This window comes from Procambarus clarkii, chromosome 2 (assembly GCF_040958095.1).
Source record: "Procambarus clarkii isolate CNS0578487 chromosome 2, FALCON_Pclarkii_2.0, whole genome shotgun sequence".
Taxonomy (NCBI): Eukaryota; Metazoa; Arthropoda; class Malacostraca; order Decapoda; family Cambaridae; genus Procambarus; species Procambarus clarkii.
In genome coordinates, this window is record NC_091151.1 from 50,095,924 (window position 1) to 50,120,401 (window position 24,478).

The window sequence follows — 24,478 nt, forward strand, 5'->3', positions numbered from 1 at the left end:
TGAAAAAACTACTAACACGCATAGCGTTACATAAGAACATACGAACAAGGTAACTGCAGAAGGCCTATTAGCCCATACGAGGCAGCTCCTATTTATAACCACCCAATCCCACTCACATGCATGTCCAATCCACATTTGAAACAATCGAGGGATCCCACCTGCACCACGTTACGCGGTAATTTGTTCCACAAATCAACAAACTAGTATTTACCCAAGTCTTTCCTAAATCTAAACTTATCCAATTTATACCCATTGTTTCGTGTTCTGTCTTGTGTTGATACTTTTAATACCCTATTAATATCCTCTTTGTTATGTCCATTCATCCACTTGTAAACCTCTCTCATGTCACCCCCTAACTCTTCGCCTTTCCAGTGAGTGCAATTTAAGCTTTGTTAATCTTTCTTCATATGAAAGATATTTAATTGGGGAATTAACTTTGTCATCCTACGCTGGACACGTTCAAGTGAATTTATATCCATTCTATAGTACGGCGACCAAAATTGAACTGCATAATCTAAATGGGGGCCTAACCAGAGCAAGATATACCTGAAGAAACTAACGCTTCGATTAATAAATTCCAGTGTCCTATTTGCCTTATAACGAACATTCATGCATTGATCCTTTGGTGTTAAATTCTTTCTAATCATAACTCCCAGATCCCTTTCGCAATCCGACTTAGCAATCTCAACACCATCTAGCTGGTATCTTGTAACTCTATCATCATTACCTAGCCTCAGAACTTTACATTTATCAGCATTAAACTGCATCTGCCAATCTTTTGACCATTTCAAAACCCTATTTATATCAACTTGTAGTGATAGTGAGTCTTCTTCTGTGTTAATTTCCCTACCGATTTTTGTAGTATCGGCAAATTTGCAAATGTTGCTACTCAAACCTGAATCTAAATCATGTATATATATTATAAACAACAGAGGTCCCAAGACAGTGCCTTGAGGCACTCCACTTACAACATTTTCCAACTCTGACTTAACCCCATTTATACTAACTCTCTGTTTCCTTTGGTATAGCCATGCCCTAATCTAATAAGAAAGATTAACAAAGCTTAAATTGCATTCACTGGAAAGGCGAAGAGTTAGGGGTGACATGATAGAGGTTTACAAGTGGATGATTGGACACAACAAAGGGGATATTAATAGGGTATTAAAAGTATCAACACAAGACAGAACATGAAACAATGGGTATAAATTGGATAAATTTAGATTTAGGAAAGACTTGGGTAAATACTTGTTCGGTAACAGGGTTGTTGATTTGTGGAACCAATTACCGCGTAACGTGGTGGAGGTGGGGTCCCTCGATTGTTTCAAGCGCGGGTTGGACATGTATATGAGTGGGATTGGGTGGTTATAGATAGGACTACGGGCTCACCATAGCCCGTGTTACTTGGAACTTTTTGTTCCAAGTAGCGAATCTTTAACAACAACATAGATAGGAGCTGCCTCGTATGGGCCAATAGGCCTTCTGCAGTTGCCTTTGTTCTTATGTTCTTAATCCAACTTAATATAGCACCCCCAATACCTTGAGCCTCTATCTTTTTAATCAGTCATTCATGTGGCACTGTATCAAAAGCTATACCCATCATGTGGGCGAAAGCGTTGTTTCTGTAGGCCTAACTGCATTCAAGGGTACAATAACAGCTGTACAAGTACAAGAGCCATCAACAGAAGGTACGATAGTTATGGAGACGACTGGGAGATAATGATGCACGGGAGGTCGCGGTGAATGGTGTTGTCAGCTCAGCAGCGGTGAGCTAAACAACAGTAGTCACTATAGATGCTACATATATACACACACACACATAGCCGTGTCTGCTGCTTCTCTGCTTCCTTCCTTCCTACTGCCGCAAGGGCTCGAACTGCTGCTGCTGCTTTGTCAATGTTGATTCATCGATTTGTTTTGTTTTTAAATGTATGTATGGCTGTGTTTTTGTTGTGATTCCCCCACGAGTGTTTATTTTTTATTTTTTTTGAGATATATACAAGAGTTGTTACATTCTTGTACATTCATTCTGTAGTTGGTACCGTTTCATAGTTTAGCGATTATTGTATAACTGGAGATTTACAGTGATATTTTATACAAGAGTGAATCTTAGATGATCGTGGGCAAGCTTAGTCAAGCTGGTTAATGGCTTATCATAATGGATATACCATTAGTTGTGTGTGTTTGCATGCGTTTGTGTGTCCACAAGGTCCTGGAACAAGTAAAGTCCTGTAAAGGTCCTGGAACAAGTAAACTGGACCTCCAGGAGGTGGTCCAGTAAAAGTCCAGGGATTTTTTTTAAGCTTGTTTCATATCATTATTCCTTGATAATCCCTAATCTGTATGAGGGATTACAGAGTGTAGGTCAAGAGCTGGGTATACAAGTTAATAATAATAATAATTAAGTACTTTTACGTGAATAAACATTAATAATATAATAATAATGTTTATTCACATAAAAGTACATTATTAATGTTACTATCTAATATCCCCATTTTACAAAATTGTTACGATTTGAAGGAAAAACATGAGTTAATTTCTGTCTGGCCTCCAAGACAGAAAAGACAATTTCTTGTTTCTATCTCCAAGTCTGGGAGACTTCACTCCTTGTCTTATGAATGAACACTCCTTGTCTTATGAAATATGATGGTACAATGCAGTAATAATGTTTTCTTGAACCCCTACAGTAAGGAACAGTTGGACCTTCATGCCAGAGTATCCTTGTGGAGTAATGCATGATATAATTTGATTTTCCTTTCCTTATATGTGTATGTGATGTGGTATAGCTGTATATTGTGGTTATGTTTTAGCCTTTTGATGGAACATCCTTATATGGTCCATACAAGCATACCTGGAGAGGCTTTTGGGAGTTCTTCTACTCCCCGAGTCCAGGCCTGACTATGGGCAGTGTGGTTAGGAGATTTTACACAAATAAATGATGGATTTAGCTACCTGTTCACATAGCTGGTGAATGAATTGAAATTTTAGTATGGTACCTTACCATGAACTTTTAATTAAACAGGTCCATTTATTTACAGTGTCATAATGATGTATGATCTTAAAGCGAATGAGACGTGGGCAGGATAATGTCGCGTAGGGACACAGGTTCTGTGCGAGGAGGAGGAGGAGGAGATGGCTCGGAATCACAAGCATCGTCTCCGAGTGATGACTGCAAATTTGTCAACTCCGCCCATCCTGAGGCTGTAAGTGCTTGTAAACAAGTACTGTAGTGCTTTCTTATTATGTTGTGTGATATGATGTTTAAGTTCTTTATATTTACAGTATTAACGTGGTTTATGTATTTTTTATTTAAAATCGGCTGTGTTTCTCAACCATAATTGTATTCATAAATGTGCATTTTGTACATTTATAATTGGGTTAGTTTACACAAATTTACAGTAAATTATTTACCTAAGTGAAAGTTGTAATACTAATACAACACGAAGTACTGTACTGTACAGTACTTATCTGAATGAACTGTTGACTCGAGAATTCAATTTAGATTTAGAAGCTACAATTATCAAGGATTTTAAAATCATTATAGTTGTCAAATTTAGAATAAAACATATTTCTGTAAGAAACTCTACAAATTGCTACAATAATGGCTGTATTAAACAGGTTTACATCAGTCTAAACCAAACTCTCATTTGGGCTTGAAGTGAGTAACATTTAGCTTGAAATTTGAAAGATGATATATATATATTAGAAAAATAAAGTGTAGTTTACCATTAAAGCAGTGACAAATATTTCCATATTTTACATTACAAAAGTAGGACAATAAGAATACAATTTGAAGGTCTAATATAAGTTAGTTATTTGATGATTTTATACACAAAAATTGTACATTTATATACTGTACTGAACATTTAATTGTTTATTTGTTTCATATACATAATTTCCATTTATGTAAGAATTCTTAAGCAATTCACAGTAGGGATTCTGTATGGTTTTACCAGAATTATAAATGTTGTCTTCCAAAATTTATGGTGTCTGTATGTGTATTATTTTTGTAAAATGCATTCGTTTATCTTCTTGAAGTATCCCCAATGTTGTTGTAATCTGGCCATGTAGTCACTTAGTTGCTGACTTTATAATAATTTCAACATACATTGTATGAGGGAAAGGGGCAGATCTTGAGTGATATCTACAAAAACATGCAAGAATATCTACTCCAAAATTACCACACACATGCCGGAGATTAACACTTGGGGGCTTAAGATTTTACCTGTTTAAGACAAAAGTGTACTAGCCAATTTGCAAGTAGACTGTTATTGGAAACATAATATGCTTTCAGACCATCACAAATATCTAGATAACTATCCAGGTGTGAGAGGGGGTTTGGTGTCTCAATGTAATCACTACCTGCAAAATGGGCTTCTTTAAACTGAAAAAAACTTTGATATTTTTTTCCCCTTAGACTTTTTAGATTGTGAGTTGATGAACATTGTGAAGTGTTCTTAGTATTAAGATTAGTGATATTGTAGGAGAGTTGTAGAGCTGTCAAGCATAGTATTCTTGAAAATGGAATTACAGTACAGTATCTGATTATATAATCCTGGTAATATAAATATTAAAGTATTTACAAGTTTGATATCCAATATCTACCAGTGCTTGTTTATATATTTATCCCCTTTGAATACTATCCATTTGATTAAACAAGTTTTGCTGCATATTTAGGTTAAATTCTAACTTCATTGTTTCAGGTACTCTCAGGCCTCAATGATCTACGAAAAAGTGGACATTTCTGTGATGTGACTTTGTGTGTGGATGGAATGACTTTCCCTGTGCATAGATCTGTGTTAGCATCCTTCAGTCCGTACTTCCGGGTAAGCAACATGTGTTCAGTTCTTTGGCAAAAGTTATTGAAAAAATATAATTTATTTTCCAAAGAATGTTACTGTGATAACAGCACAATTTGGATGCAGTATAACTTAATACATAGTGACATAATACATTATGTACATTCAGTTAAATAATGGGTACAAACTCCCCACTCCATTAAAATGTGGAACTGGGTAATGGTTTCCCATTGTCAGGGACAGGCATCATGTTATGCCTGTTACGGTCCCTCTTATGTCAACGATTGACATTTCCCAGATTACAACCCCCAACAATTACTTAATTCCCCATGTACTGTACCTGTTTACTGTTAGATAATCAGATGTAAGGTAACTTGCTCAAATGTTGCTCCTACCCAAGAATCGAACTTGGGTTGCAAGCCCACTACACAAATCACTGCTCCTAACTTGCTCCTTACTCTCTCATTTTTCATTCTTCAATCACTTGTACGTGCTTGCTGAGGGAAGTCATCAATCTTCTCACACATTCCTGAGACAAATCTGCATCTGGCCAACCCCCTCAAGAATTGTTAATTTTCGTAATAATGCATTTAAGTTATAAAGATGTACTGTATTTAAACAGCGTATCATGTGTACAGTTAACACAATATACTCATCAAATTTTCACTTTCATTTTATATGTGTGGGTTGGGTTATTTGTTTTCAGTCATGTTATTGTGACTTATTCTCTGCATTTGTATATACAGTACTGTACATTAGTTATTTCCTTCTTTGCAGGCAATGTTTTTAAGTAACTTGGCAGAGTCACAGCAAGAGCATATCACACTGAGTGGTGTTGATCCTGGCATGGTGTCTCAACTCCTTGACTATGCTTACACTTCCACCATCATGATAACGGAAAGTAATGTCCAGGTAACTTGCGTTAATGTTCTTATGAAAGGCTTATACAGTATTTTATATTTTGTTACCTATAAATGGAATTATAGAAGACATGCAGCATATTTATAACAAATTACACATTTACACCTAATGTGTTTTGTAATTTAGATAATGCTGTCAATAATTACATGAGGAATGGATCTCTCATATATTAAAACCTGTTCATAATTAGCATTATGTAATCAATTTTGCTCACATGTTATCCTGTGTTTTGCTACTATTGTGAGCATTATTTGCTATATTTGTACTGTTACTAAAAACTGTATTTTCTAAATAATGTTTAAAAACAGTAAATAATTTGCTAAATCTCTTTAACAATTCAAATATGCTAACTTACATTTCATATAGTTTTAAGTATTAAAACTGAGTATTACCACGTTATTGTGACTCATCGTCTGCATGTTCAAAATTACATTTTTGTTCAATTGAATTTGCCTTTTTAACATGAGGATTATGTGATACATCAAACTATATTCCATTAGTACCTGTATGTAATACTCCCTCATTTCAGGCCCTTCTTAGTGCCTCGAATCTTTTGGAGGTGGCTGCTGTCAGAGAAGCTTGTTGCCGCTTCCTTGAACGCCACATCGATGCCACGAACTGTGTCGGAATTCACTGCTTTGCTGAGGCCCATGCTTGTCATGATCTTACTAGAAAGGCTAAAGCGTATACCTTAAGGTATGACTACGGACAAAATAAACACGCCTTTTATTGTGCAGATTCTGTAAGGGGGAAGCTGTTGCGAATTTTGCATAGACATTAAGTGGATGAACCACGGTTGATAATTAGTCCAAAAACCTATACATATACTGGCATTATAGTAATATAAGTAAAGGTGCAGCCCAGTCTCTCGTTACAACGTACTGTGTCCAAATGATTTATAAATTTCCATTTAGAACTACACTAATCCAACTAACGTGTTGAGACTGATGGTTATTATTTCTGAAAACCACTAGTTTATAATGCTTTTGCAGTATTTTTTTTTGTAAATATCATTCATTTTATGTGTTTTATCATGAGGATAAAAATACAGATGCATGTAGTGTGGAAAGGGTTGTGAAGATAATTAATTGGGCAAAAAAAAAATTAACGAGATACTGTAGCAAGAAATATATACATAAATGATTAGAGGTTTGTGTTTGTTTTGGATATGGTTATCAGAAACTGAGCTGTACATAAACATGCTTGCTTCCAAAAAATGCAGGCAAGATATACGTAGCTGTTGTGAAAATTAAATTATTTCTCATACAGAAACTTTACGCGGGTGATGGGAGGTGAAGAGTGGCTTAATCTACCAGTAGAAAAAGTGGTAGAGATTATATCTGCAGATGAACTGGAGGTAGACAGAGAGGAGCATGTGTTTGATGCTACAACTGCTTGGCTCCATCATTCTTACTCCACAAGAGCACCCACATTCTACAAGGTGAGCCGAGAGTAAAGCATTGTTTAACGTATAATATATGATAGTATATGACTTATTTCACAAACAATAGATTGCCAGCTGATAATGACATTAATTCATATATTTTGAATTAATTTTCACAGTAGTTAACAAATGCACCAAATGGATTGTGATTCTTAACCCCATAATGTGCAGTTTGCCATACATCTGTTTCTGGGGGTAATGAAGTTATCATGATGTTGATTTTAGTTGTCACTACTTCATTTACATTCAAATGTAAATATGGTTATTATACATCTATTTTGGTGTAATTAATCTAGACAGTAGAGCAACGGTCTCGCTTCATGCAGGTTGGCGTTCAATCCCCGACCGTCCACAAGTGGTTGGACACCGTTCCTTCTGCCCGTCCCATCCCAAATCCTTATCCTGACCCCCTTCCAAGTGCTATATAGTCGTAATGGCTTGGCGCTTTCCCCTTGATAACTCCCTCCAAGTTCTATATTATGTACGTATGAAAAGAAGCAATTGTCTATAGTTGCTTACTATAGACGAGTAAATTGTATACTGTATATTGTACAGTATTATATTTTGATACGGCTTCCATAATGTGACTCGTCTCCGTTAATTATTTTGAGTTGAATAATATCTGCCTGTATTTAATAAGACTGTTATGGTGATAAAACTTACATGTTACTTATAAAATTTCCGATACAGGCTCTGGAGTGCGTGAGGTTGGCACTTGTTAGTCCGTATTTTTTAGTGGATGTTGTGGAAGGGGAAATGGCCGTGAGGTCATCGCCAGAGTGCCGTGTGATAGTGGAGGAAGCCAGGCTCTACCATCTCCTTCCCGACAGACGCCACCAACTAACATCTCCACGCACCCGTCACAGACGGAACACAAACACGACAACGGTAAGTTGCCTGCAGGTGAAGTTAGCATTCACTAGCACCTCTTGGCTACAAAAAAAAAAAAAATTGTTATTGAAACGTATTAATAATGTAATGCAAGATATCTACATACAAATAGTGATGTTATATATTTTTAATAATGAATTTAACCTCTGTCAACAAGATGGTCTGACTGTAAATCTATTATTAATTTCTAGAGACAATTATATTGAGGTAGCTTGTTGGTTATTAATTAACTTGTATAATTATTAATGTTTGCCCTGTTTATAATTATTAATGTTAGCAAGATTTTATGAAGGGTTAACATTGTTTATTGTAACATTTTTTAAAGCATGTAAAGGAATGCGACACATTTCTTAGATGATACTCTGGATAAATCTTGAGCTCAGAGAGAACCATTTGTATCATAGGCTATTGTACCACTTAGGCTTATCGAGGTCATCCTAGCTAGTATGGTCACCCAGTGAGTTACTAGCCAGGCCCAATGGTATTTAAATGACTAGCCAAGTGACAAATGCACTTACCAAACTTCATGATGTAGCCCAAAACATTTAATTAACTCACGGTACCTATTTACTGCTAGGTGAACAGAGGCATTAGGTATTAGGAAATCTGCCCAACCATTTCTGTCCTGTCTGGGATGCGAATTTTGTAGTCATGACTGCGAGTTGAGAACAAACCCAACTTTGGTTCGGGTTAAGTTGTAGCTACAGGGAATTGTGTTGGTTAGCTTGAAACACTTTACTACAGCACAAAATAACATTCCTATAATAAATATCGAGCTAGATTATAAAATGTTAGCCATACCTGCTAAGCTTCACATTGTAGAAAACATTGGTAAAATCAATCATTTTGATAGGTGATAGTGGCAGTGGGCGGTGAAGACAACAAACTGGTGCTGCGCTCAGTGGAATGTTTTGATCCTCTTGCGCACTGCTGGAGAAGCCTTTCTTGTCTTCCATTTGCTGTCAGGTGTGTTCACTTAACACTGGTGTCTATGCTCTACTTTTAGTATATTTGTGCTAAATGAGGCTCTAAATCTGTGGAATCTTTTATTTTTCTGTCCAGATAGATGTAAATGTAGATTTAATTGTTTTTGATCATATTTAATGTTTACATATTTCAATATATTTAAAAGTAATAGATAAGGAATTAAGTAAATTAAAAATCAGGGTATTGTGTGAAGTGGAAATACTTCTTGAGCTGGACTCATGGGTGCTGCAAGAAGCCAGTGTCTTGTATAGAGCCACAAAGACATTCTGCTAACCAAAGTGTAATGACGGGTCCACTCACTATTACGTAATGTACCAGTAACATTATAAATTGTTTGGTCATATAATTTGTTGAATCTAACTAGTGACCACCATGAGCCCAACTAGTATCATACAAAACCGACAACAGATATTAGATTTGCTAAACCCTCATTAAATTTTTATTAAAATCAAACACTCTTGGTGATTTTCCTTGCTCCTTACCAGCTAGGCAATCAGTCACTACCTTGACTGCTACCAGACAGCAGTACCACCAACACGACAGGGCCGAAGGATCCAACAACCTCGCTTATTGTTCAGGCCACCCAAGTTTGCTTGGGAAAGAAGGAACAAAATGTCACCCAAACAAATAAGTCAAGGGTAACCTGTGCCCAATGTCAAGGTTTATGTCTGAGACACGAGGGGCCTCGTAGCCTGGTGGATAGCGCGCAGGACTCATAATTCTGTGGCGCGGGTTCGATTCCCGCACGAGGCAGAAACAAATGGGCAAAGTTTCTTTCACCCTGAATGCCCCTGTTACCTAGCAGTAAATAGGTACCTGGGAGTTAGTCAGCTGTCACGGGCTGCTTCCTGGGGGTGGAGGCCTGGTCGAGGACCGGGCCGCGGGGACACTAAAAGCCCCGAAATCATCTCAAGATCTCAAGATAACGCACCTAAACAAGACCCAAACAAAATCAAAATAAAGCTGGAGGTGGATAGCACTAGACAGTGTTATGTATACAATGGATATACACCATGAAGTGAATATTAAAGCATAGGGACAGTAACATATGATAAAATGATGGACAACTTGTAATTAGTGACTACTGCCGAGCTGGAGGTAGACAGTGAGGAGTGCCGATTAACGACAAGCATGGCTACCGATTCATTAGCATCTGTTGTGGTGGCTGTGCTGCCACAAGATAGAGTTCCAGTTGATAGCCCAATCTGTACTTAGAAAAGAAATAATTGGCATTGTTGAATTCAAATTTTTGTTTGGAGGGGATTTGTTGACTAATGTTCATTCTTTTGTATGATAATGAATTGATCTTTCTGTGGTTCTAGTTAGAGTTGACTTCATCTCCCTTACCACAACTACATAACCAGATTATTTGGAATGTTACTGGCCAAGGTTGGTGAACAAGGTTATTGAACCATGGGGCAAAGTTTGTGGACCCATTTATGTAGAAAATTAATGTAGCACATAATGGCTTTTTGAGTTTGATTTCATAAAATATAAAACTACAATTTGTAATATTGATCTTGTTTGTTTATATTAGCAAGCACGGTTTGGTTGTATCTGGAGAAAATATCCTGTATCTGGCTGGAGGAGAGTTTCCCGATGGTACAGTGACTCGATGTTTGTGGCGTTATGACCCAGTCTTGGACGAGTGGCATGACTTGGCACCCATGTCTAAGCCCAGATCAGAACTAGGTAACTAGGTAAAATGACATGTCAGTCTGATATCATACACAGCTTCTTTTATAATATATTTCTGCCTTTCTTTTTGTGGACTACAGTATTCTCGTTAAGTGCCATGAGCTACGTATTCACCATCGACATATATGTTGTGGATGTACATCGTGTGCTTGTTGAGAAAATGATGTTTTGTTTTCTCAATGTTCATGTTTATGTGATCTTTATAGGTTCAGCAACACTAGACGGTTATGTCTATGCAGTTGGGGGTTGGGATGGATCAAATAGGTTGACTGATGTAGAACGTTACGATCCTCGCATCAACTCGTGGAGTCCCGTGGCTTCCATGAAATTGGCCCTTACTTCCCCAGCTATTGCTGCCTGTCAAGGAAAGCTTTATGTGTGTGGTGGTGCTATTCTGGAAGATGGTGATGGGATTGATCTTGTGCAAGTACGTAAATTTGTATTGATAATAATTGTAAATGCATGACAATTTGATTTTGTAAGTGGTTTGCAAAGGCATTATTTTTAAATTGCAATGTTAAGCAAATACAGTAGTTGTAATATTCAGCATATATTAAGAGTATTTCCTAAGCTCTACTACATAGTTGGTGTCTCCCTTGGGCAATTTTCATGTAATCAGTGCAGGTTGATATTCTGTACTGGTACGGTAGGGATCTTTCCAAGGATCTTGGGGTCTATCAAGCACTCTTAGCAATTGCTAAGAGTGGTTGTTATCTCAGACAAATGGCTAAGAGTAGTCACCTGGTCGCTATCCCAGACTTCCATCAGGTGGAACATCTTTACATAAAATGATTGGATTTTCTGACTCCAATCCTCACATTATTCTTGACCAGTTCAATATGCAATTTAGGCAAGCACAGGCTAAACACCTGAGTTAAAGGACTTGCATTTATCCTTAGAAACCTGTTTCTTTGTGCCTGTATACAGTTATTTGTATGTCTCTAAGCTAACTCTAGAGAGAACAACGGGTTCTCTCGGTTCTAGCTTGGTTGTGCACCAGCTGTATGGTACTCTCTTAGCTTTAACTATTACATTCATGGTGCCTTAAGAACATGGGGTATTTATGCTGGACACAAGTAGTTTTGGTATGTGCAGAGTGTTGTCAACATATACTTTGTGTGCAACATCCTTGTCCAAGGAACAAAAAGACCTTACTTAAGAAAGCAACCAATTGTCCTGCTTATAAAAGATTTTCATATACAGTAATACTGTACATTCAGCTTGACTTTTATTGTGTTTATAATTTTGTTACCGATTTGCAGAAAGGTAAATGCATAAATTCTATTGAGTAACAATTTAGCTATTCACAGAGAATAATCTCACTAACGTGGTCCCATCAATGAGAAAATCCATAGGAGCCATGATGAGGATTTGAACCTATGCGCTGGATGTTCCCAGACACACGCTCTAGACAACTAGGCCATGACATGGTCAAAAGGATTGCAACCTGGGGTACTACTGCACCCTCAGATTCCTGAAGAATCCTCAGGGGTTCCTGGTTTGACCTTAAATCCTCAGGGTCAAAAGGACGCGATTCTTTTGTCCATGTCGTGGCCTAGTTGTCTAGAGCATGTGTCTGGGAACACCCAGCGCATAGGTTTGAATCCTCATCACGGCTCCTTCGGATTTTCCCAATTTAGCTGTTGTGATAAAACTATTAATTGATCCTAATGAGCAGTGAGGCACAGAGGACTCTTGCTTTTATTAATCTTCTGTATTTAATAATTATTTTGTCTCTAAAGTCCCTTCATAGGTGCATATATATTTCAGTTGTAAAAGTTATCCTTAGTATTTAGGTGTATTAGAAGCTAGTACGTCTTGGAGACTAGTGGTAAAGTAAGAATATTAAGACGAGAATAATAAACAGTTAAGATAAAAAAATGTAAAGTAGATGGTGTGTGTTTTGTAATGTTGATGAATCAATGTTTGAAGTACAAATAGGAATACAGTATATGCAGCTTTCATGGCTTGAGAATAAAGAAACATTCTGCAATATCCAGTAATATCTGTATGTAATTGTATCTCTTGATTTGTTCAATTTGAGAATATCTTTCCAAGGAAGAATTGGGTAGCTTTGTAATTGCATGCACACAAAGAATCTTTGTTATACTGTACCTCTACACATCTTTAGTTGATAGATTAATTTATAATCACTTTGTTGCCATTTTATAAAGTGAACTACAATACTGTACTTGCTAAATCAAATTATATTTAAAAAAAAAACAAATTGCATAAAGTTGACTTTTTTTAAATATAATGTGAACATTTTTCTCACATAGATGTATGACCCCCACACGGACTCCTGGGAACAGCTTCCATCAATGATTATTCCACGAAGTGGCTCTGCAGCAGCAGTACTTCATGGGTTTATCTACATCATAGGTTTGATTCTGGACTATATAATTGTACAATTCATGAGATCTGGTATATATTTTATTTCATGCATGTGTACGTATGTTGAATAAATGCGAAGTTGGGTTGGTACGCTGTTGAGCTTTGTGAGAAGTACTGTATGTGCATAACACTGGCCCATAGGAAGGCAGACAAGAAAAAGAAAGCAGCCCATTGAGAGAACCCTAGTTGCATAAGGTATTTACTAACCAAACTGTGTTTACAAACAACAAGAATGAGAATTGCTTAGAGTAGCATTGAGGTAAACAGAAAGAAACCATACAACACCCTCCAGAAAAGTCTGAAAGGGCAGAGCTGCTACACAATCATGTAAAGGAGTAAATGTGAAATAATTCTGAAGGTGTGTATGTGTACACACACACACATACTTTTAAGTGCCTTAACGAGCTGATGCTACCCTTGGAGGGCCTTAACCTGACTTTTCTAGCTGTGATGTAGTTTGACCAGCCAGTGCCACCTGAAGAATATCTCGACACCATTGCTCCCTTAGGTAGCTATATGGGGGACACCTTACTCCCATAAAGGGTATCTCTGGCATTGAAATATTCTATCTACCAAGCTTTTTTATAAACACAGATAGAATTTCTGTATGTCAACTTCACCCACTGAATCACTTAAAATAGTTAATAAATGAAAGTGTGATGTAAATACTTTGTGTATGTTCACGAAGGCCTTGTATCGGTATCGAGTGTTCTTTTTAATCATTGGTGTGGCAGACCCTGTATTGGTACTGAGTGCTAGTTTTAATCATTGGTCTAATAAGGCTTTTTGCATTACTCTATATATTGAATTTCCACATCAGGAGGGTGGCATGCTTCAACTGAGAATACTAATAAAGTGGAGAAGTTTGACCCGGTCAACAAGACTTGGGAAACTATGACAGGCATGTGTGAACGTCGCTACAGACCAGGTGTGTGTCTTGCTAATTTATTATGAACATATTTATTAACAAAATTAACATACAATTTTGCTTAATTGGAGAAATTAAATTAGATCTTATTGCAGTGTGGATGCTGCTCGTATTTACTGCTACACAAGACAAAATATTATAAGACAACAGGTCTAGATTTGAGCACTTGCACATAGTGCTGGTATTTCATAAGTTACAGTTTTTCTTCAAATATATTTAAATACAGTGGAAACTGACAGTTACAAGAATTATATTGATAGTGTCCAATTTACCTTTTTCAGCAATGTATTATGCATGCAATCTCAAGTTTTATATCATGTGCTATGTGTACTTCAGTTATCTTTTTTTTTCTCCTGCTTTGTACTATGCAGCACCTACTGTATATTGTATTAAAATTTGATCTGCTTTGCTTGATAAGTCTAATACAGTAAATAACTTCATTGACCAAGGTATTAAGATAAATTTATGATGAGACTGGTTCTGATACATACTGATATTGCATAATTTATCATACAAGTGATAAGATTTTGAGAATACTTTTTCATAACTTTAATACTGTTAGAATTGGTAGTGTATTTAAGATCTTCATTTGTAAAGCTTAAAATGTCAAAATTTAAATTGTATACGATCCTCGGCATTAGAAATTCTGTTGCATTCTACCTTGCAATAGTGCAAGTACTGTGTGCTACAAAGACTGTATTGTCTGTACAGTATTTCTTGAGTCAATTTTAATTTTATTCTCTATGAAATAACAACTCTTCTAGATCATCTTCACATTAAAACTATGTATCTCTTTGCATTGAAGCCATGTTTCTCTTCGCATTATACCATATGCGTATTTGTACTTATTAGTTGAAGCAGCACAATGGGATTGAACCTCCATCCCTGGACTTCAGAGGCACACGCATACCTTAATTTTTTCTCGGATTTAATTGTGCATATTTGTATTGTCGACAATTGAAGGTCATACCACATGTAGTACTCTGAATTTTGCAGGGGTAGCTGTAGTGGATGGAAAGATCTACATCCTGGGAGGAGAAGATGGATGGGAGCACTTCCATGACACAATAGAGTGCTATAATCCCAGCTTGGATACCTGGACGCTTGTGGGAGAGATGCTAACAGGTCGATCGTGGCTATCGTGTGCACCTCTCAGGGTTTGTAAACTGCATTGTTTCTTTTAGCCATAGTTATGGTGGCTGGAAGGGTGGAAGGCTTGCTGTATTCGCTGCAATGAGTTGAATTTCTCTCTACCACGAATCACAGTAGCGATGACTTTGCACTTGATAAGGGTCCAGGATGGATCAAAATTGGTGTATGCTGTCTGTAGTTAGAGATGAAGCCCTAATGGCTGACTTGGCATTGACCAGTGTGAATAGTCGAGTACCAGGTTGTGTGATAGTTCTGTACAATAAACATTCTGCTTTTCTAAGTTATTTAATATTTAAATTATATTTTCCTGCAGATAAAAAAAGAAATTCTGGGTGACCTTGCAACCCCTCTATCTTGACATCCACGAGCCTCCACCAACCAGGCACGGCAAACATTCTGGAAATAGCCAGGGGCCAGTGCCAGTCCATGATCTTTGTCTGAAGAAGTACATAGCAAAAGTTTTGGTAATGTTGTATGGATGAAAGGACCCCAAAGCCAGGAGAGGACGGTTTTATCAACATTTTAAATACTCTGGTAACTATTTATAGTACTGCAGTACTTAAGTTTATGTTGTGAACTTGGAGAACATGTAATAATCATTCATTTAAAGTTACTGAATAGGGTGTCAAGTACAGGTTCAACTTCAGTGTTCATTTTCAGTTTCATTTACAGTTAAAGTTGTAATTAATGATGCATTAAAAATTTATGTCCATTATAATAATTACTTAGGCATTCTGTGATGGTAATTTATTGGATACTAAAAAGAAAATTGTTCAGTATATACAGATGGTACTCAGTTTGTTCTGTGTATGCATTCCTAGAAAACCTTGTGAAGATCAAATTTGAAGTTAAGGTTACTGTATATAGAAAAATATGGTATTGAATGTAATATAACATCCTTTTCTGGTGGGTCTCCAGTAGCTTTCCAGAGCTTGCGAACTAGAAATTAAAACTCGGGGAGGGAGGGGAGGGGGGGAGGAGCACATGAGCATAGGTGCCGAGGAACAATCAAACCTTGATGAACCTGTTGATTGTAAGATGGCAGCCCTAGTCACATAGGGTCTCAGCCAGCCAGCCAGCCACCTTACTCATGAACTGCCAGTACTAAATCCCAAACACCCAATGGGGAAGAAGGAACTTAGGTAAGAATGGAGAAGTATTGCACTCTGATCGGCTGAACCAAGCCACCTTGCAGATGACAAGGAAGAACTTGGTGTTAGAACTAGGAACATGAGACACAATTGACGATCAAGGACACTATGAGTAGCATGCAGAATCCAAGTGTCAGTAACTAAAGGACCCCTCTAGAACTTGCCGCATTCACCAAAAATGATAAGGAAAGGTTGAAGGGGAAGAGAATGACAACAGTGCATAAGCTCCAGGGAACTACTGAAGGGGCCTACTACAAAATGGGAACAATTGAGCCATCCAAAAATCCATGAAAATGATATAATGTACCTGAACACTATTATTAATTAAATATTCGTGCCATTTTGAAGCCAAAAAAGTAAATACATAATGAAATGCAGAATGCTTGAGAGGTGCCATGTTAGAATGTAATTTTAAAATGCAGAAATTGTCAAATTATCATTTGATCAGATCACGCCAGAATATGTTGACATCTTGCACCAAAATAATAATTTTACTGCATAACCCTTGACCATCAGCTTGTCCTTCATGAGGGTGAATTCTATTATCGTACGGTTGAAATTGTGCTGTTAAAGCAAAATGTATGGGTGTGAATTTCTTTTTTGAACTGAGGACTGATTCTATTTGGGATATTTAATATAACAACCACTACAGTAGATTCATTTAGCTGGCAGTTACATAACCTAAGGTACCACTCATAAATATGATTCAATTAAGTTGATTTTTTGTTTACGCAACTTGCAAGATTAATGTAAAAAATATAAAACTTGTCTAAAATAATGATGTTTAACAGAGTGGACAACAGCAGTGGATATGAAACTTAACGATGAGATAATCCAATGCAATATGTTTTCAGCATGCCATATATCAATTACATATTAGCCTAGGTTAGCTTTTCACAAAACTGAGGCATAACTATGTTGCTAATCCAATGAGTGTCCATAACATCACTGAATATTTTGGAAATATGCATCATAACCATAGGTTATGAATATGCATCATATTCATAACCTACATTAGGTATTGATGAGCAGTTATTATTGTGTGTGATGTAAATTAGGTTAGTCTGTGCTAATTAGGAGATGTTTCTGAAATATTTAGTGATATTATGGTCACTCATCACATACTATCAACATAGTTACATCTCAGCCCATGATTGCTTTCACAAAACTAACATTTAATTGATATATGGTATGCTGAAAACAATTAAAGCTTGATGTTTCTAATTTGTTAACAGGCAATTGGTATGTGTCAGTGAAATTGAAATTGAAATAAGTTTATTGAGGTAAAATACACACAAAGGGATGAGGTAGCTCAAGCTATTCTCACCCCGTTAGTTGTCTTAGTTATTTAGAGTATACAGGTTGCTAACTTTTATAAGTATGAGTAAAAGGAAGCTCTTATGGTATCTTGCACTGAAGTTTCTTTTCTTGGTTGTAATGACACTAAAGGCCACAACAGCTATCTGCTGCACGCACAGACTCAAACCACACAGTACTGTGCATAGAATGCTGCGTTAATTTTGCATTTGCTCTCGATCAATTAGTGCTAGAAAACAATGTTTCGAGATAATGGAAGTACTGAATGTCTTACTGTTTATCAAAATTTTAATTCATTAATATTTTTTTCTAATTGAAATATCATAAAAGTGAGTTTCCTTTCAGCTGCATTAATAGAGGAATGAGTTTGAGAGTTGCTATATAACGAGCAAAAATATAATTTTGTGAAATTGTGTTAAGAAGAGATTCTCTGAGGACTATCCTGATGTATGCCAAGAAATATTCAAGGCATAGGATGTACAGTACATTGAAAAATGTACAGTATATGGGAATTAGGTTGTTTATGTCTTAAGAGAAGGTTAATGTATTACTGACATAATAAGTGCTTCAAGTATTTCACATACACAGTTCAGCATGTAGTGATCCTTTAAATCCAGTTTGTTTAGAAGGATCCATTATATGAGAAGGGATCAAATCCACTCTCTAGATTACTCCTTACAAAAAATTTCCAAAGGGGAATGCAATGACATCTCTTTACAAAGTAATTTTCATTAAATCTCATAATTGTTTATATACAGTATTATTTGTATGTCTGAATATGCAGAAATATGTATTACTGTATGTGATTTGCTATAAGAAAGATATGTTGAATTTTGTGATATAGGCCCCCCCCCAAAAAAAAAAAAACTCAAAATTGTTAGGAAGTTAGGATTTTATCCAAAGCTGCACCGAGGCTGGAAAATAGAATTCAGATTTTCAAGGGTGTTCTGTGGGTATTTGTCTGTGCAAACTGTCTAAATAATGCAGATATAGTTGATGCAGAGAGATAAGCTTTCCTCTAAGAGGTGGACAACTAAGGTAATGATGGAAAATAATATTTAACAGTTACTTTAATGAGTATTGGTAGCATTGAGATTAAGCATGTGGCAGGCAGTGTAGAGAAACCATAGTGTAAATACTGTATGTCTAACTCAACTAACATCAGTAAGAGTAACCTATTAAGGAACACAGACTACTGTATTTCATTTTATTTCTCATATGGGTTTTCCTGAATTGGCCTAATCAATTGAAAATTGATGGATCTTGGTAGATTTTAGAAATACAGAGGTACCTCAGTTTACGAATTTAATCCGTTCCTGGAGATGGTTCGTAATCCGAAAATGATATACTGCCTAGCTAGTTCAACAACACGTGTACCATTTTAATGTTTACGAATGATATCTTGTTTTTCCTCTATGGTCATTCTCACGTGTGTTTTCTTGCCTTGAACCTTACCACTGGCTTTCTTGGGACCCATGGTGAGATATATAATAACTTTTTGTTCAAATAGCCAAAAATCCAAAAAAAAAACCCTGTAAATCCTTGCAAAGAATTCAGGCGGGAGGCACTGGGAAACTGAGGCGCGATTGACGTGCCGCCACACGCTAGGTCGGCCATACGCTTCTCAACAAACTCGTATCCCGAGGTAAAGTTTGTAACCCGATTCAAATTTTCCGAAGAAATCGGGTTCGTAACCCAAAAAGTTCGTAAAGAGGGGCATTCATAAACGGAGGTACCACTGTATATAAAATAAATACTGTAGAGTGCGAAAAATTTGAATGTAATATTTACGCTGAGAAAAACATTTCCTTTGTTCATTTAAGAGTGGGGGCAGAATGAAGCTAGTAGTTACAAATTAACCATTTGCATTGTTATACCTCAGACAACATGTATCCATCAGCTGTAGAAACTAGTTTTCACTCCACAGCATTTTCTTCTTTACTTGAAATATTGGAGGTTTGTATAATCTTCAGTCTTTCATTAAAATACCATATGTACTATTTTATGCAATCTTAATATCTTCCAAAAATTTTGTGTTCTGGTTAATTTAATTTACATTCGATATTATTATCCATTTAATGCAATTCATTTATCATTCTCATCTAAATCATTTTATCGTTAAAGCCCGCAGGATTACGTAATAGTGTGAACACGTCAAGAAATAAAAAACTCAAACGCAGTATGCTAATGCTTGTGGGCGAGATGGGTCAAGTACTGTAAATAGAGTATGATGCAAAAGGTGATAGCACTCGACTTCAGCTTAAAACATGATCATATCATTTATGTTGCTGTAAATTACCAATGAGTGAATGAATGAAGTCAAGATTTGGTGACATTTTTGTCCTTTTACAGTTTGTAAGTAACATTTTCATAACTTTGCTTTATAATAAATGTAATATTTCAATGTACAGTACTGTATTTGCTCAAGTGCTGTATTATAGGCTTCTGTATTTCGAGGTAGTGCTGCATGTATTTCAAAGTTGATTCATGTGGTAAAGGAAAATGAAATGCATATTTAGCAGACAAAGATCAAAATACAGTACCATACTGAAGTGAAGTTTCTCCAGCTGAGATATATCAAACAAAGCACCTCATAGCTGGGTTGTGGTGGAGGCTCAGTAACGTCACACTAAGCTGTTAACGTATATTGTAAATAGCTGCTCTCTCTGTCTTGTTGCTTTTTTTTTTTTATGGTTATATATATATGTAAGTATTGTTCCTTTATAAATTATTTGGTTGAGAATTTTTCTTACGTGTATACTGTATATTTGATATGTTTTGAAGTATACAGAGAAAAGAGAATTATGAGAAACTTGGAAATAAAAATGCTAATTAATGTTTATTTCAGATGGTAGTTTGTCATTTATTCCTTTTAGATTTGGGCCAGTCAAGTGTTATACTGTAATTATAAAAATGTAACTGATAAAACATTGGTAGGAAATTACTTTAATTTAGAATTGGATAATAATAATAAGGCTTCAAGTGCTTTTTAAGTTGAAAAATGTTGTAAATTAATTGTAATGAATTGGATGAATGTAAAGGTTTGCACCAAGATTACAGGGGGGAAGATAAAGGTTTACACTAGATTTCAAAGGTGAAGATGAAGATTAAACTAAGATTGTAAAAGAGATAAAGATTAACACCAAGAAGATACGGTAAATAGAACCGGTAAAAAATCAGAGTACTTATTGCACTACTCATAAATGCTGTCACTTTCATCTTAAAGCCCTTACTATCTGCTACTTGATCATTCTTTTCATGGACACTTAAGAAATAGTTTTCATGTCTCATATAATGCAAGTTCAGGGTACTCGATGATGGCTACATCCGAATAATTCTTATTTATAGTCCCCACTTGCTGTTATCTTGGAGTGAACTTTGGATTTTATACCTAGATGGAGGAGTTCATGTGGAAATGGAAGTAAGGAGATACAATATATGTATACTTATATTTTTATGGTTTTGAAAGGCAAAAAGTCGTAAATTTATCTACAATATTTAATGTTTTCATAATACTGTACAAAAAAAGGATTCCAGATGCATGCAAAGTCCACTCAAATAGATGCAAGGTTTGAGTGAAATTGCTCTCTCTCTGTGCATTGTATTTTGCACGTAATATCACTAACAATTTTCTCAAACTCCAAAGAAATGCCTTATTATTTTTATGATTTTTTTTCATCCTTTGGCAATGTTTCTCAGATGTTTTTACCTCCATTAATATGGAAGTAGAGTGTACAGTTTTGTGTAATTGTTTTTAAAGCAATATAAACTAAAGTAACAGTTAAGATAAATAATAGTGTAATATATATAAAAGTAAACATTGCACAGAAATATTAGTGTTATTATTTTAATCACTGTTTTGTTATATAAGATGTTTATTGTGTTTTGTCTGATGTTTTATATCATTTATTATTGTTCAGCCTGGTTTGGTCACATCGTATACAAGACAATTTGACAAAGTTTATTTCCGTTTGTTAAAAAAACTATTTTTTTTAGCTTAAGTTAGATGTGTTGGGCTTGATTTATATTAGGCGACTTAAAATCCGTTGGCGAATCAATCGCCTTGTGTACGATGTGACTTGTATCTGTTCAGTTACATAAGGTAAGCTGTACCGTTTCTTAATTATATTTAGATGCATATTTGCCATGCCTTGTATTTATTTTGTAATGCCTAGTCTACTAGCATTTAGCCATTATTGAAAATAATTGACTAAGTCACACAAACTGACTGCTAAAACAATTATGTTCATATTATTAGCGGTATATAAGTAAATATGGAAGTATAGGGGATATATAATTCAAGACTTAATTGTTATTTCAGAGCAGCATTTCTCAGTCTTTGTACTCTTAAAATAATTCTAAGCTGTGCTCGAGATACACACAGATTCCACTGTCATCTGAAAGACTATTTCTATCTTTGTTCTTAATACTGGTTAAATCAGAAAGAGACATTTGTATATAATTGGAAATAGTAAGCAGGTGATAACAGCAGAATAAAATAACTATGAAAGTAATATACAGTGAATAAAAGTACGAAAAGAATTTGCCAAGTATCTTGTTACCTAATCTAATAAGCATTAAAGGAAACAGTTAAATATGGAGTTAATAGAAATAATAATAATTTTTAATATGGAGTGTGTAGTGTAAACTTAAGATTTAGTTACATCAAGTTTTGAAATTCTCACCAAGTGTAGAATTTGACAGGATTGAGACTCAAACCTCGGAATACAAGAAATGCACTATTGTACATTTTTGTTGTGCGCCATATCTACACTACTGGTACTGTCTCAATGTTCACAAGTCTAGGAATTACAGTATTAAAATAGCTTATACTAATGTTATAATATATATGACATCCTGATATTAATCGGTGTCATGATTCTCATTATCAGCAAAGTTGCTATTGTTGTAATTGCAGTGCAGTATTATTTTGAATATTTAGTATTACAAGTACAGTACATTATTAATGAAATGCTGTATCTATTAAGAAATTCATTTTATGGGTCAAAATAGTTAATCAGTAAGCCTAGAAATAAATACTGTATTAAGAAAGGTTTACAATTATCTTATTGAACACAATTTTTATACCAGAACTGGCTTTTAGGTGTTGTATTCTTGATATGCCTCGTGAAAAATAAAAAATAAATAAATGTAGTTTTAATTTTCCTGTTATTTGGAATCATTTCAAAGGGAGATGTTGTAGTTTATACACTAATTATTTGTTACACTATGCTCTTGGTAAATATTTTTCCAGGGGAAAATGTATACAGTGCAGTACTTGATATACAAAACGGTTTATTGCTAAACAATTCCAGGGTTATGTGGTTCTGCATATTGTATTGTATCAGTTGACAAATATGCACGGCATCTATAATTTTTCCAACCGAAAATTCCCCTACCCCTGGCCATGCTTGATTGACACAAAGGCTCCCTTTGTGAACAGTACATAGTCCATGCATAAAGATACCTGCTTGATGGGGTTTCTGGGAGTTCTTCTACTCCCCAAGCCCGGCCCGAGGTCAGGCTTGACTTGAGAGCTTGATACAACAGGCCCACACAGCTCTGTTGGTTCGGCACTTCGTGAATTAAGTAATTGTCAAAAAAAGGCACCAAGCCGGGAAGGCTATGTAGCACCATCAAATGTGCGGGATATTCATAGGGTGCCAAATATCACTAAGGATGCCAATATGAGAACAAAAGTGCCTAAGGTGAACAATATCGAAGGTATCCGAATCGCCAAGAATTCTATCGAGGAACAATTGACGGCAAGGGATGGTAGGAAAGCAAGACAAGTCCTGGAAGTCCGGACATTCAATGAGGATATGTACGACTGTAAGAGGGACAATGCAGTTTGGACAATAAGGAGCAGAGTGGCACTCCATTTAGTGCCCACGAGTGAATTGTGTATGGCCAATACGTAATCTCACCAGAGTTGTTTCCCACCACCGGTTATGGCAGTAGGAGGAAGGCCAAGGGGACACTACCCTTGCGAGCACACAATTTGTTACCGGTAACAGAAGACCAATGATCCTGCCAACGGGCAAGGATTGAATAACTGGGTAGAAGTCGGAATAGGGGATACCTTTACAGGAGATGGGACAAGTGCAGATAGCCTCCTTAGTGGCAGCATCCCCACGCACATTTAATGACATACCAATATGGCTGGGAACCCAATAAAACTCAAGTCTTAAATCCACTGGAGATGAGAAACAGCGACTGTTGAATTTTGACTACTACAGGATGGACTGGCTTAAAGGTGCCATAAAGGCACTGTAAGAGTCAACTACAAAAATAAAGGAGGGTTAACAGTGAGAAAGCAGTTGACAAAGAGCATACAAAATAACAAAGTTCTGCTGTGAAGATGTTAGTATCTGGAGGCAGGTCAGGAAAAACAACAGAGCAGCTTACCCCATCTACAGACTTAGACCCATCAGTGAAGATGGAAATGGAGTGGGAGAGTGTGAAGAAAAGTGTTCAAGGAAGAGGCGTTTCAGAACTGTAGGAAGGGTAAAAGCTTTTGTCATGTGGGTCAAAGTTTTACAAAACTTAGGAGGGGGACCCATCTATGGGGGCAAGGACAGAACGACATGAGGAGAAATATTTGAAACACGAACCGAAAGAGAATCTTGTAAGCGAGACAACCGTACTGAGAGGGGTAAGTAGTGAAGGGAAACAGGGACCACAGGAGGTGATTAACATTAAATAATTGTCATACGAAGGCATCAAGCTGGGGAGACTATGTAGTTGGTCAGTCTGTTACCGAGACTTTACATTGACAACATGCATGTCAGGTTGTTGT

General features: G+C 36.2%; 1 protein-coding gene across 3 annotated transcripts; it reads left to right on the top strand.

Moving 5' to 3' along the window:
• Window positions 1-1,653: 1,653 nt before the first annotated feature.
• LOC123762323 (kelch-like protein diablo) lies at window positions 1,654-22,829 on the top strand. 3 transcript variants are annotated; one of them, XR_011228866.1, is made up of 15 exons: window positions 1,772-1,926; window positions 3,036-3,200; window positions 4,701-4,823; window positions 5,574-5,708; window positions 6,247-6,413; window positions 6,987-7,158; window positions 7,852-8,049; window positions 8,906-9,018; window positions 10,577-10,731; window positions 10,944-11,164; window positions 13,017-13,119; window positions 13,952-14,059; window positions 15,056-15,216; window positions 15,525-15,745; window positions 19,804-22,829. XR_011228866.1 is itself a non-coding variant. In XM_045748787.2 (14 exons), exons 2-14 carry the CDS (start codon window positions 3,084-3,086, stop codon window positions 15,567-15,569), a joined length of 1,818 nt encoding a protein of 605 aa, XP_045604743.1. In that variant the 5' UTR covers window positions 1,654-1,763; window positions 3,036-3,083; the 3' UTR covers window positions 15,570-22,829. The 3 variants fall into 3 exon arrangements, 2 of the variants coding, with proteins under 2 accessions (XP_045604743.1, XP_045604744.1); XM_045748787.2 differs by lacking the exon at window positions 1,772-1,926 and adding an exon at window positions 1,654-1,763 and having other exon boundaries at window positions 15,525-22,829; XM_045748788.2 differs by having other exon boundaries at window positions 1,743-1,926; window positions 15,525-22,829.
• Window positions 22,830-24,478: the final 1,649 nt, after the last annotated feature.

Bases quoted from the DNA above. Each gene is read 5' to 3' on its own strand.
- LOC123762323 (XM_045748787.2), top strand. From the start codon at position 3,084: ATGTCGCGTAGGGACACAGGTTCTGTGCGAGGAGGAGGAGGAGGAGAT. The intron at 7,159-7,851 runs GTGAGCCGAGAG...TTTCCGATACAG, and splicing joins GAGCACCCACATTCTACAAG to GCTCTGGAGTGCGTGAGGTT. The intron at 8,050-8,905 runs GTAAGTTGCCTG...TCATTTTGATAG, and splicing joins GGAACACAAACACGACAACG to GTGATAGTGGCAGTGGGCGG.